The following is a 13563-nucleotide window of genomic DNA, read 5'->3' on the forward strand; positions in this document are numbered from 1 at the left end:
GTGTAGCATCTCCTGGAGTACAGACTTCAGTTAGGCCCCATTGACAAGACCTAGTGTCAATGAGGAGAGAGGCAAGAGGGCTTCCCTCTGACTATTGAGGTTAACATGCAGGCAGGCACAGAGGTCAAACATGTGGCTAATTATCCTTTTAACACTCGGAGATTCGGAGTGTTCTCCTTTATTACGGAGGGAATGAACAGGTTAGATGGCAGAGCGAGTGACCAGGCGCCTGATTCCATATCCTGTGCGTATTGGGTGTCTGTCTCCTCCTCTGAGGCTGCAGTTGGACTGCTGCCTTCTGTTTGTCACCATTCCTCTCAAGTCTGGATTAAGTGGCTATCAGGGTGGGCCACTGACAAGGAGTAGGTACAGACAGGGTGTTGAGAGTGTATGTTGTAGCTTCTGCCAAAGAATAGCTCTGGCCACCACCAAGGTGGCTCCTGTCGCTGACCTGCAGCCAGAAGGAAGTTAGGCTGAGAAAGTGAGGGGGAGAGGGTGCTGGGATTGGGAGCCAGAGATTTATTTTTTAGCCCTAGGGGAAAGAATTTGTGAAAATATGAAGTACCACTGGTTAAGTGCTTATTATGTGCCCATTTTCCTATGTAAAATTAACTCATTCAGTGAAAATAGGTTATTTGTAAGTGGAGGAGTGACGGAAGGTAAGGATGGAACCAAAGTTCGTGACTCAAGAAGATAACTTAAATTTGTATTTTTGTGATCTTAATTGATATTTGTACTCCTGCTAGCTGTATGTTAGAGAGACTGAGTTAATTAAATACGACTTCTTGTTACTATAATATCTTCACATTATTAGTAGCCAACTAAATACAGAGAACCTGTAGCTCTGGCCCAAACTGTCCACCTTGGGGTACCTGGTCCTGGGGAAGTGATGCAGAATTTACACAGGGGATCCCTATAATAATGTTATCAAGTGCTTACCCATATACCAGCCATCGTGGTAAATGCTTCATGTGCATTATTTCATTTAGCCTTGTAGCGATGCTTAAGAGAGAGGAAATATTACTACTTAGCCCCAGTCTTAGATGAGGAAGGGGAGCTCAGTGACATGACCAACAATGTGCACCTAGTGAGGTAGAGAAGAGTAGCCCTTGACCCCCCAGGGCACTGATGGAGTTTCATTTGCCTCTCCTCAGACTGCTTCTCGGAGGAGTGTCGCTCTGTGATCCAGGAGCAAGCCGCAGCGCTGGGCTTGGCCATGTTTTCTCTCCTGGTGCGGCGCTGCACCTTCTTACTTAAGGAGTCTGCCAAAGGTAAGCAGATGAGGGACCCCCTGACTGATGGCCTTTCCCCTGCCTGGGCCCTTTGCAGACAAGCTCAAAATGCCACCCTGCCTTCTCAGCATCTCTTCCCTCTACTTGATATTCTTGCTCTTCCCAATAACCCCTCTTCCGTCTGCCCACCTAACTAGCCCCACCTCCTTTTGCATTCTGTTTACCTCTGTAGCCCTCTGTTCTTGGGGGAACTATCCCCTCCCCCTTTTCTCTAGTAGTTAAGATTTTTACTGTATCTATAAGCTGCTGTGGGTTCCTGCAACGTTAGAAAACCAGCAAAGAGTGTTTCCGTTCTTGTTCATAATTGATATTTTGGTTTCTATGCTCTATCTCTGTGTCCTTCTTTGTCTGGTACTGGTGGGTGTTGTAACCACTGTGGACCAGCCACCTTGGAAGACTCACTGAACCAGAGCATGGGCTGTTTTTAGCCCTTGAGTTGATCAGTGCCCCCATATGCATTAAGGTTGCCCTTAGAGAAGTAAGCCTGACTGCTGAGCCGTGTAAGGTAGGACTGAAGGTTGCCCCTTTCTCTCAGCTCCTGGATCAGTATTGGTGAGTATTGAGGCCCCTCTGTTGTCCCCCTGCCACTTCAATTTTGTAAATGCCTCCAGACTCTGGAGCTGCCTTTTTTTGGAGGGAGGGTTGAGGTAACTTTTTATTTTGAAACAATTTCAAATTTATAGAGAAGTTGCAAGAATAATACAAAGAACTCTTACATATCCTTCACCCGGATTCCCCATTTGTTAACATTTTACCGTAGTTGCTTTAAGTTCTCTCTCTTTCTGTACACACACACATGCTTATTATTTTTGTTCTGAACTATTTGATTGTAAGTTGTAGACATGGTAGCCCTTTATCCCCAAATAGTTGACTGAATATTTCCGAATAACACGGACATTCCCTTACATGACAGTGCAGTAATCAAAATCAGGAAGCCAACACCAATACAGTACTGTTGTTGAATCTACAGACTTTATTGAGTTTATACCAGTTGTCCTAAAAAAAGTTGTTTTCTGGTCTAAGACCCACTCCAGGATCACACATTGCAATTTAGATGCCATGTCCCTTTAAATTTCAGCAGTCTGGCATTGAATGGTTTTCTCAAGTCTTTCTCTCTTTCATGACCTTGACATTTTTGAAGCATACAGCCCACTTACTTGGTCGAATGTCCCCCAGTTTGGGTTTCTCTGATATTTCCTCATGGTCAAATTCAGGTTATGCAGTTTTGGCAGGAACTCTGGTGCCATCTCGGTGCGGTGCTGAAGGAAAGCTAAAGGGGGGGCTAGAGGCCGGAGTGGCAACTTCAGCCAGGCCACCGGTGGAGCAGAAACAGCTCTCTGCAGGGGCAGACTCAGTGCACTGGTTCTCTCTTTGTCCTGCTTTTCAGAATCCTCTTAGGTGCTGGCACTTGTCCTCCGCTTCTGGGCCCAGCTTTCCTGTGGACTTGGTCTCCCTTCCCTAAGAGCTTGCTGCCGTCCCAGCGCCCCAGGCCTCCCTCGTGGGCCACAGCAGACCTAGGCCCAGTTCTCACCCTTTGCCTCTGCAGCTCAGTTGTCCTCTCCTGAGGACGAGGATGACCAAGATGACATCAAGGTGTCTTCCTTTGTCCCGGACCTGAAGGAACTGCTTCCCAGTGTGAAAGTCTGGTCGGACTGGATGCTCGGCTACCCAGACACCTGGAATCCTCCACCCACATCCCTGGATCTGCCCTCACAGTGAGTCGGCCTGCTCATTCCTTCAGCACCGCTGGCCTCGGCCCACCTGTGATGCCACAGCTCCCCTCCTGGTCCTCTTTGTTTCTTCCCGACCGCTGCCTGCTTGTTCCTCTCTTCCCTCCTCATTTGAACTTTGCCTTTTCACTTCCTTGAACCCCTTCCTTGTGCCCTGAGGCTTTAGGCTGTTTTTCCCTGTTGTCCAGCCTGTCCCTCCTCTTCTCAGTCTGTCCTCTGTCGCTCTGTAGCTTGCTCTGTTTTGTTCTTTGTCCTTGCTCTTGCTCTCTTGCTCTCACTTCATGCTCTTCATGCCTCCCATGTCTGCAGCTGCCTGTCCGGGCATGTGTCTGTGTGAGGGGGAGGCCTGGTCTCTTGCTCTCCCTTTGAGTCTAGCTCCACACGTCCGTCAGGCTATGTGCTGCCGCTGCTTGTGCCACCAGAAGCACTCCGCTCGGGCCTTCCTCTCGTACACTGTAATGCGTGAGGAGGGCAAATGCGCACACCTCTCTCTTCCAGTCACTTCGTGTCCCATGTCCCTGTCTCTGTGTGTCAGCGTGCTGTCTGTCAGAGCATTTTAGGTGTGGGGCGTGTTGGACTGGGGAGTATGTGTGTCTGCCTGGGTGCGTTTATGTAGATCTGTTTGTACGCTCGTGTGACTTTTTTCTTTCTTTTTGTAGATTGTGGTAAAATATATATGTAACAAAATTGTCATCTTAACCATTTTTAAGTATCTGATTCAGTAGCATAGTATATTTACGTAGTTGTGTAACCATGCATGGCTATTTCTTTCTTTTTTTTTTAGATTTAATTATTTGAGAGTGTGCATGAGTGGGGGAGGGGCAGAGGGAGAGGAGACAAGCAGACTCCCTGCTGAGCGGAGAACCCAACTCAGAGCTTGGTCCCAGGACCCTGAGCCAAAACCAGGAGTTGGACGCTCAACCAATTGAGCCACCCAAGCACCCCACACGCATGGCTGTTTCTTGTGTCCATATCTGTGTGTAGGTTCTAGCTCTGTGTGTGCCTTTGGCTCTGGTTGTCTGTGTATGTCTGGGTATCTGTGTCTGAGTGTGCGGGTCTGTGTGTGTCTGTCTAGGGGTCTCTCTGAGGGTCTTTTGGTGTACCCGTCCATGTCTGCCCGTGTATATGTGTCTACATGTGTCTGTGTCCGTGTCTCTTTCTATCCTTAGGTGTAAGGGGTCTCTTTAAGGGATTCATGTGTCTCCATGAGGGTCTGTTTCAGTGTGTCTGTCTGTGTCTCTCTCAGATTCTGGGTCCATGTCAGTCCATGTGTGCTTTGGTCCTGTCCACGTCTCTGTGTGTGGGACTGTGTCCCGTGGGAGTGTGTATGTATGTTCCTGACTGTCTGCGTCGCGTTTGTCCGTGACTGCGTCTCTATGTGTAAGTCGGCGTCTGTGTGCTGGAAGGGGCATTTTTGTGTATGTGGGTCTGCCTGTAGCTACCTGCCTCTGCCTGTCTCGTCTGTGTCTCCCTGCCTGCGTCACCTCTAGCCTGCCTGTCTTTGCCTGGCTTGGCGCGTGCCTGCCTGCCTGCCCCTTATTTATCTGCCTCTGGTGTTTGTGTGTGTCTGCATCAGGGGTCAGCAAACTGTGGCCCAGGAGCTAAGAATGGTTTACATTTTTAAACGGTTGAAAAAAAAAAAGAATAGTATTTCATGACTTGTGAAAATTATTAGGAAAGTCAAATTTCAGTGTCCATGAAGTCCTACTGGAGCACAGCCATGCTTATTTGTTTACACTTTGTCTGTGGCTGCTTTCGCAGTGCAGCCGAAGAGCTGAGTAGTTACAATAGAGACGTCCTGGCCTGCAAAGCCCAAAATGTTTACTATCTAGCCCTTTACAGAAAGTTTGCTGACTCCTGCTCTCTATGTGTCCCATTTTTTTCTTGTGTTAGTGTCACTATGTGTGTATGTTCATGTTTGCACAATAGTTTCTTGATGTGTGTGCATGTTGGTGCTGCCCATCTCTGGTCAACTCTGTTGATTGTCCATCTCTCCCTCCCTCTACCTTTCTCTCTCTTCCTGTCTCTGTCTCTTTCTCTCTCTTTCTCCTTTTCCTTTCTCTTTCTCTCGCCCCCCTGCCCTGTGGTTTGTTTTGTGGTGTCTGGCAGGTGCAGCGTACTCAGCTCCTTCAGGCTCTGTGCTGGGCGTGTGTGTGTGTGTGTGTGTGAGAGAGAGAGAGAGAGAGAGAACGAGCATCCATGCCCAGCATTTCATCATTCTTCAGTGCTCTCCTCTGGAAGGGGCACATACTGGAGGACAGAGTGTGGAGACCTAGGCTGCTGCCGATGGTACTTCTCTGGGCTGGGCGCTGCCCATGTAAGTCTCTCCACTCATGGGTGACCCACAGAGGGAAGGCTGCAGGAGAGATTTCTGGCCAGTAGTTTATTGACCTCTCTGTGTGAACTGTGTGCCTCTTTCTCCCCCTTCCCTCCCAGCTCTAGCTCTGTAACTGTGTGGCTGATGCTCACAGCATCAGACAGTTCTCTGCATCCTCCTGTGAACCCTCCTAGGTTCCCAAAATGCACCCCAGGCTGAGGCCTTAGGAACCAGGGATGAGCCATCAGCTAAGCAGCTGGGGTCACACAGAGGAATGGACTGATCTGCTGGCTAGGGGCAGCCGTTTCCTGGCGGTGTTCCCTAAACAGTTAACATGTACAGCCTCAAACTTTTCAGGCTGTTGTTAATCTATAATGCCGACTAGGCAATTTGCAGTTTTGGAAAGAAACTGACAAGGAAGGTCTCAGCTCTCCAAGTATCTGAAGCCACTGCTTCTGAGCCTGCACAGGGGTCACAGAGTGTTCCTCCCTTCCTCTTAGGGGGTGGGGAAGCAGACCATCTGTCCCTGGAGCTTGGGCCTTCCCTGGGTCACCTCAACTCGCAACCACAGGTCCCTTAGATATGGTCCATCCAGCTCCTGTTTACCCATATCCTGGCCATCAGTCCTGTTAACTCTCTTCTGTGACCCATCTCCCTTTATCCCTCCTCCCTCTCCCACTCCCTTTGGCTTTTGTTTGGCTGAGGAAATGGAAAGCTCACACAGGAAGTGCTGGGCCTCATTTGCTTGAGGTGCTGAGTCTGTTTTCTCTTTGGATGCTGTAGCAAATGGCCCGTTGCCGGCGTATGCAAGCTGCTGCCCATCTTTGGGCAAGGGCTCAATCTGCAGCTGGGCACGTGGTCCAAGCTCCAGCCGTCCCCAGCTAGGCTTCCCCTCCAAGGCTACAGAGAGGCAGAGGGGGTTGGGACACTTGAACAGATTTGCTTTTTCTTTTCAGACTGTTCTTCACAGGGAGAGCAAATTTGATCAAATAACATATTGAATCTGATTGCCTAGTAAACAAGTTCCTGTATAGCTGTGGGCACCACTGATGAATCCAGTCTAGGCTAGAGCCAGTGTGGTAGGGAACGGAGTCCCCTTCTGCGCTCTCTCTGCAATCGGGATCAGCAGCTGGTTGTTTCTGGAATGCAGGTTTAAGCATAAAAGAGGAGCTTTGCTGTCCTGGGGCCTGACTACAAGACATGGTAGTTTGAGGGCTGGGGCCTCTGGTGGACAGAGCAAACCTGGCCTGACCACCACTGAGGGTAGTCCCACCTCATAGCTGTCAGATCCAAGCGCTGGAAAAGTGGAATGAGAATTTACCTTCCTCCTTTCCAGTTTCTCGTATAGCTGCCTAACACTCACTGAGTAAATACTATGGTTGAGAGATTGGCAGGGTATGGTGGTTCTACGGATTTCAGAGTGGCCTCTTATGCTCACTGATCTTTCATACTCTGGAGCCTTTTCTTTTAAGGCCATTGGGAATAACACACTCCAGATAGTTCTGTAGATGTCAGAATAGTAATCCCTGTGACACTCGCAAGGTCCTTGTGCTGATCTTCATTTTGGAGGGTTTAGGAATGCTCTCAAGAGAGTAGGAAGGAAATGGCTTCTACTTAACATCTCTCCTTTGCAGGTTTTCACTGGTTTTTGCCTGCATTTGTTCTCTGCAGAGACAGATCCCTCAGTGATTCTAACATAAGGTGATCAGATGGCTTACCTTTGCAGTTTGCTTCTCCTCCAGAAACCCTCATTCCCAAATTGTCTCCCTGACACACTTGGACCCTTATTTCATCTATCTCCCTTCATTCCCTCCCTGTCTTTCATTCCTTTACCTTCTTTCTCTGGTACAGTTACAGAATCATTCCAAAGCTTTCTTAGGGGAATTCCAGAGCTCATCATTAGTCTCCTTGGTTCTCTCCTTTTTTGCCCCTATTCCTCTTCTTTCCAGTCAAATCTGCATTTCCTGGGCAGTAGCCACTTAGGCACATGTGGAGCACATAGGATGATGATGACAGGACACCACCAACACCGCAGAGTGATAAGAGCAGGATTTCAGGGCTACTTGTGCCTTCTACACCGTGACACTCATAGGTATGTGTGTTGGGGTCAGCAAGTAAGTAGGTTGGCTTCCCGTTTGTACTTGTGATAGGATGGCTTTATATCCCCGGAGATTTTGGTACAGGGGATTGTAGCAGGGTGTGGAAAGTTGCCTTGGGCTGCTGTAAAAGACAGTGTAGAGTGCTTTGGTCTATTTAGAACAGACCCAGTGTTTGGAGGGACCATCTACTTGTGGGGTGTGGGGGAGGAGGAGTGGGGAACATGGTTTCTACACTAGGCCTCTTGTTAGGAAGGAGAGGTAGCTACTCCCCACTTTACCACGTGAGCATGAAGTAAGCTGTGAATGTCAGGTGATGGAGAGGAGCAGAGCAGCAGGCTTTCACGAGCCTAAGCATAGTGACCCCTCACATCCTAGGACCTTTGGCAAGCTAGGGCAGTGGGACAGCCTACCTCATTTCATAGTCTCTGCTGAAGCCAAATCTTCCCTCATCTTGATCTCTAGTTCTCAGTAAGTGAAAGAGTCAGGGGACTTTGAGAACATCCAAACCTAGCCCAGCTGTGGCAGTTGGTTTATTGCTTTCAGCTGGTACTTGAACCCAGGTCCTGGTCTTGGAGGCTTTCCCAGGTTTAATCCCCAGAGCTTTCTCTGCAGCTGTATGACACTGCGCTGACCCCGAATGAGGATAGGAAAATAGAACCAGTGCCAAGCCAGAGTCTCTTTTTCATTTGGAGTCTGGCTGTCTGCCCATGACCAGGGTTACATAATGGGAAACATAGCTGGGGCTCTGGAGAGCCCGCGTTTCACCAGGCTGCCCAGACCTTCGCATTCTGATGCTATATATCTTCCTAATTGTAGCTCGGATGCATTTATCACACTGTTGGATTGGAGTACTGTTAAAAAAAAAGAAGAAGAAGAAGAAAAACTCCAGAAATTCCTGGACTTGCTACTTTTCCATGGCTTGTCTTGTATAGTCTACAGAGCATGCTGGAAAAGGCTTGTAGGGAGCCCTCTGAGTGCTGTCACACAGGGAGACATAGGGATATGTAGGGAGTATGCAGTAAGCTGATTTCCTCAGGGAGCCTACATGTGTTGACCCTGTAGACGAGATAGAAATTCTTGAGTTAAAAAACAGCTAGTTTACTCACCCTCACAGGGCAGCTCTGAAAATAACTAATCCCAAGTCTAATCGGCACCCCTTCAAGGACGCTTAATACGTCTTCCTAAAAGGGCATTTTAGGAGGTCACTAAGTAATAGTCCATCAGCACTTCCCTGAAGGAAGTGGTGGTGACTGTGGGAAGCCCCTTTGCTGCCCTGGCTCCCCACCCAGTCTCCCTGGCTCCGGGTTGGGGCGTCAGCACTACAGCCTGGCACCAGGGGGTTCCTCTTCCTCCAAGTGCTGAGTGTGAGACACACGTGATCTCTCCCACGGCAGGAGCCTCTGTCCCCTCCCAACTCCTCTCACAGGACTTGTGAGAGGAAGGGGTGTTGGCCTAAGGCTCCAGTCTGACCCCAACAGGGTACAGCAGCTGACCCCAGGGAGCGTACTTTCCAGCTCTGGGCTGAGGTTATTTGGGTCCAATGTGTGCTAAACTAAGAAGACGTGTTGGAGTGGTTACAGCTAAAAATTGAGAGAGGCAGGAACCGTGAGAATCCGCACCAGGGAGGCCGCCGAGGGCTTCACTCATGCCGTGGAGATGTTGAGGTCCCCTGGGGGCTGCTCTTTCCCAAACACAGAGTGCTGATGGGTTTAACACACCAGAGTGATGCAACAGAGGCTATACATGTTGAATGTAGCTTGGGAAAACTGCAATCACATAAGGCACTGACCTAGATAGAGGTTGAGGGAGGCACAGTAGAGGTACTTGAGAAATCCTGGAGTGAGGTTACCGTGACCTGTTGTTGGCCAAAGGGCTCCAGCTGCACTGCTTAGAACATGAAGAAGTTTATGTTCCTGGAGTAATGCAGGGTGACTGGGCTTCAGAATTCAATTTGCCCTCTTGGGCAGAATTCGTTTAAGTTGGACACTCTCCCAACGGCCCAAGTTGACTTGTTTGTATAAACTACAAAGGCAGAAGGGATTATCTTTTACCAAGTCTTAGGTTCTTATATTCACCTAATAAACAGCTGTTATTCTTAGAGGATGGTATCTTGCTGCCCATGTCTTAACTCCTAAAACAGTGATCTCTGACACCCATGTCTCCTCTTTAAGTCATGGTGGCATCTGGAAAATGCACTACAGTTCCTTAATCTCAGAGAGAGCCGCAAAGATTCCCATCACCCTCATTTCTACCCCATTCCAGAGCCTGTTGAGCTACTTGGCATCGTTACCAGACCAGATCCTCAGCCCACTGAAAACAGAGTTGGCATGACATCTCAGCTTAACAGAGGGGCTTCCTAAGCCATTTTAAGGGGAGGTACTATTCTTTTGACTCTACCAGACCTATGGGCTTCATTCAGGTCCTTTTCTGCTGTTAGCTGCTCACCACCTGCAGTTTTCTCCAGTTGAGTGGGAAGTCCTCAGGGCTGCAATGGTCTTATGTTGGCCATGGAACCCCATGTTGGGAGTTGTGAGCTGGAATATAATGGTCCTTAGGCAAACAAGTTTTTAAAAGAGCATATTGCATATCTTAAGAGCATTTCTCTTGTTGTGGCCTTTTGGCTTTCCCCTTGTATGTATAGTCCATGGGCTTTCTCTTTTCCAGCTTCCTTGTGCCTAGTTTCTGTGCCACCTTGGCTATATTTCCAGAACTCCTCATCCCAGGAACTAAAAGACCCAACTTGTTCCCCATCTGTACTACAGCTCTGATCTTCCATAGCTCTGAAACACAATGCAGGGCTTCTTCTCACTCAACTCTTTCCGGGTTTGTTCTGCAGCTGTGGAGTTTGAATGTTAGTGTTTAAACAAGCTGGTATTACACAGGAAATGGCCACCTCCACAGGCCCCTGCAGGCTTGTAACATGGGGTCATTGTACTTGATATTAATCACCAGTCAGCCTGTTCACCCAGTAAAAATATGAAGGGGTGTATGAGGGCTCAGTTCTCCTTAGACTTGCCAGAAGGATGGCCTGAGACCTGGTTGGACCTCAGCACTCCACTCTCTGAACTGTCTCCCTCCCTGGCCCCGCCCTAGATGGAACTTGTAGAAAAGTTCCTACCTGACCATTTCCCTATAAAGCTGGCAGATCTGCCTTTCTGAGTTCTAGATAGGAGTTCTTTTGTGGTATAACTTGCTTCACCTGTCTCACACCTTAACCTTTCAGAGCATTTTGTGGAATAACACCTTGTGTGAGAAAACTCCAGAAGTGCAGGAACACAGAAACCTATTAGTCTACCTGATACCAGGCTTCTCAGTTCCTTGGACTGAAGCTGCTTTTCCAGTGGTGTATGCAGAAATAACCCCAGCCTGAAGGGTTAATCTGATTCCCCAAGTCAATATCCCCCAAACAACCAGCCAAGAGTGTGTATTGGTTCATTTCTGTGAAATGTGTTTCCCCAGTCACCTGGGCTGGCCTGGGCTGCATTGTATCGGCCAGCAGCTGCACCGCACTCAAACTGACAGCTACATTAAACCTTGGAATTCTGAGGCAATAAAAAGTAAATTAACTCTTATTTTTTTCCTTTCCTGGTGGAGTAAGTGAATGCATGTCTGTAGGGAAGTGAGTGAGCCTTGGTCCTGAGTACATACCTCTTAACTAGCCACTGCTGGTCTGTCCCAAGCTAGGATCTGGTGTTCAAACTCCAGCCAGGGGTCTGCTTTCCTGGTGTGTGGTGTTTCTGTGGGGTTGGTCCACTGGGTCACCCAGCAACTGCTGATCCTTGCTCACTAATCACATTACAGCTGCTTGAGAGGTTCCCTTGCCACCATTCTGAGAGCCATAAACGGACTCGTTGGACACAGTTTCATATTCTCTGCCTGCTTTGTGTCTGCTTGGTAAAGAATGCATCCGAACTGTAGTGGGATTTTGTGGGTTCTGGGAGCTTCCCCAAAATATGACTTGGGACCAGAATAAGCTAAAGGCACTCGCCCAGGCTCATAGCACTATTTAGAACCAAATGTTGTTTGAGATTATCTGAAAAACCTTTCGGAGAGTCAATTCCCAAGTGTTTCTAGAAGATTGGGAAAAAACTCATAGGCACCAGAATTTGACTTTAGGGCTCCTTGGCCCAGGCTAACTTCGAACCCTCAGAACCCAAAGGCTGCTGAGGTTTGAAACTTGGGAGGTACTCCTACCTGGGATAAGGAGCTAGAGTGGGAAAAAACTTAAGCTATTCCCCTTCCACTCAGACAGGAAACCCTATGTTCACCCACAGAACTGACCTGAGAGGTCAGGTTGCCCAGAGGCCTGGTTGGGGGTAAGCTGAGGTGATGATGCCCAGGTTCCAGGAATTACTTCATCCTTAGCTTTAGAGGTCAGGCATCTCACCTAGTTTTGTTTTTGTTTTCTTGATAGATTTATTTATTTAGTTAGATGAAAGAATGTGAGTGCATGCGAGGGTGGAGAGGTGCAGAGGGAGAGAATCTCCAGCAGACTCTCCGCTGAGTGCAGAGCTGATGTGGGGCTCAGTCTCACAACCCTGAGATCATGACCTGAGCCAAAACCCAAGAGTAGGATGGTTAACCTTAAGACTGAGCCACCCAGGCGCCCCCTCACCTAATTTTTCTAAGTACCTCTTCTTTTTATTTTTATTTTTATTTTTTTTAAAGATTTTATTTATTTATTAGAGAGAGAGAATGAGAGATAAAGAGCATGAGAGGGAAAAAGGTCAGAGGGAGATGCAGACTCCCCGCCGAGCAGGGAGCCCGACGTGGGACTCGATCCCGGGACTCCAGGATCATGACCTGAGCCGAAGGCAGTCGCCCAACCAACTGAGCCACCCAGGCGCCCTTTATTTTTTTTTTTTTAAGATTTTATTTATTTGACAGAGAGAGATAGCGAGAGCAGGAACACAAGCAGGGGGAGTGGGAGAGGGAGAAGCAGGCTCCCTGCCGAGCAGGGAGCCCCATGTGGGGCTCAGGTGGGATCATGACCTGAGCCGAAGGCAGACGCGCTTAATGACTGAGCCACCCAGGCGCCCCAGTACCTCTTCTTTTTAGTACTAGTTTCCTGACACTTCCCTTCCCCTCCCTCTGTGGAGAGTCACGGTATGGTGCGTGGGTACCTAATTAGTGTGTTCGTGTCCATGGTGCTTATGGGGAGAGGAGGTAACTGATGAAGTGATCTCAAGCCGTCCCACTAAGATACCAGAAGAAAGCAGCTACTTAGAATCAGAGTTCAATCACAAGACCAGTCTGAATGGATCAGGGCAGAAGTGACCTTTCATTGAAGCATTTTGTGTATTCCCTTGGTTCTGGTTAGTGCAGCGTGGCCCTTGGGCCCCTTTATATTTCTCAGTTGGAAACTCAGGACACTTCCTATGTCTTTTGGCACCAGCTGCTATCTTACAAACCAACCACTGGGGTAGGAACTCTCATCCACTCCATTTTTGTAGTGAGTCTTAAGGTTTTGGCACAAGGTGGGTGGTAATGGGCAAAAGTCAGCTGTGGACAGGGGTCCCTAGTGGTGGCCAGCAGTCTTTGGGAGGAGTCAGTTTGGGTTTATCTGAGCCTTAGGGGACAGGGGAGCATGGTAATGAGAACCACATGGTACCACATATTTCTTCGTCTTGGATCCAAGATGGTAGGGGTGGGAGGATGAGAGAGGGATGTGGGGCCTCCCACTGTGGCAGCCGTGGGTAATTTGCTGCTGCCTCTCCCTGACTGGGGTGTTGCTGCCCACACCTCCCCACCCCCAACTACGTCCTGAAGCAGTCAGGTCCTTGACCTGCACAGCACCAACCAAGGCCCCTAAGCCAAGAATTCAGCTGGGAGACTTTTCACCTTCTTCCTTCTCACTGTCGTCTTTCCTGTTTATTTTCCAAATTGCTGCTCTGCAGCCGAGCACTGCCTTTTGGCCAGAGCTCACCAGCGCTGTGGGATTGGACTCAGGCAGTGGGCTCAAGTGGCCAGCAGGGCACTGGGGGAGGAAGTGGGGAGCTGGAAGAGCCTCCCTGTGCGTCTCCCATGGGCAGCGCTAACCTCGGAGGCGGCCCTGAGCAGCCCTATCACATCCGGTGCTTGTCTCTGCAGCCGGGACCGGAGGATAAACTATCAGAGCTGTGGGG

The 13563-nt window shown here is 49.0% G+C and overlaps 1 protein-coding gene across 8 annotated transcripts in view; it reads left to right on the forward strand.

Moving 5' to 3' along the window:
- SMG6 (SMG6 nonsense mediated mRNA decay factor) overlaps positions 1–13563 on the forward strand; it is a 228902-nt gene that overhangs the window by 98351 nt on the left and 116988 nt on the right. For all 8 annotated transcript variants that reach the window (XM_025851094.2, XM_073879264.1, XM_025851096.2 and 5 more), the window contains 2 exons: positions 1155–1271; positions 2839–3007. In XM_025851094.2, coding sequence (XP_025706879.1) covers positions 1155–1271; positions 2839–3007 — 286 coding nt within the window. The remainder of the gene's footprint in view (positions 1–1154; positions 1272–2838; positions 3008–13563) is intronic.

Source organism: Callorhinus ursinus, unplaced genomic scaffold (genome assembly GCF_003265705.2).
Source record: "Callorhinus ursinus isolate GAN/ISIS: 27379988/994484 unplaced genomic scaffold, GSC_fseal_2.0 scaffold34, whole genome shotgun sequence".
Classification (NCBI taxonomy): Eukaryota; Metazoa; Chordata; class Mammalia; order Carnivora; family Otariidae; genus Callorhinus; species Callorhinus ursinus.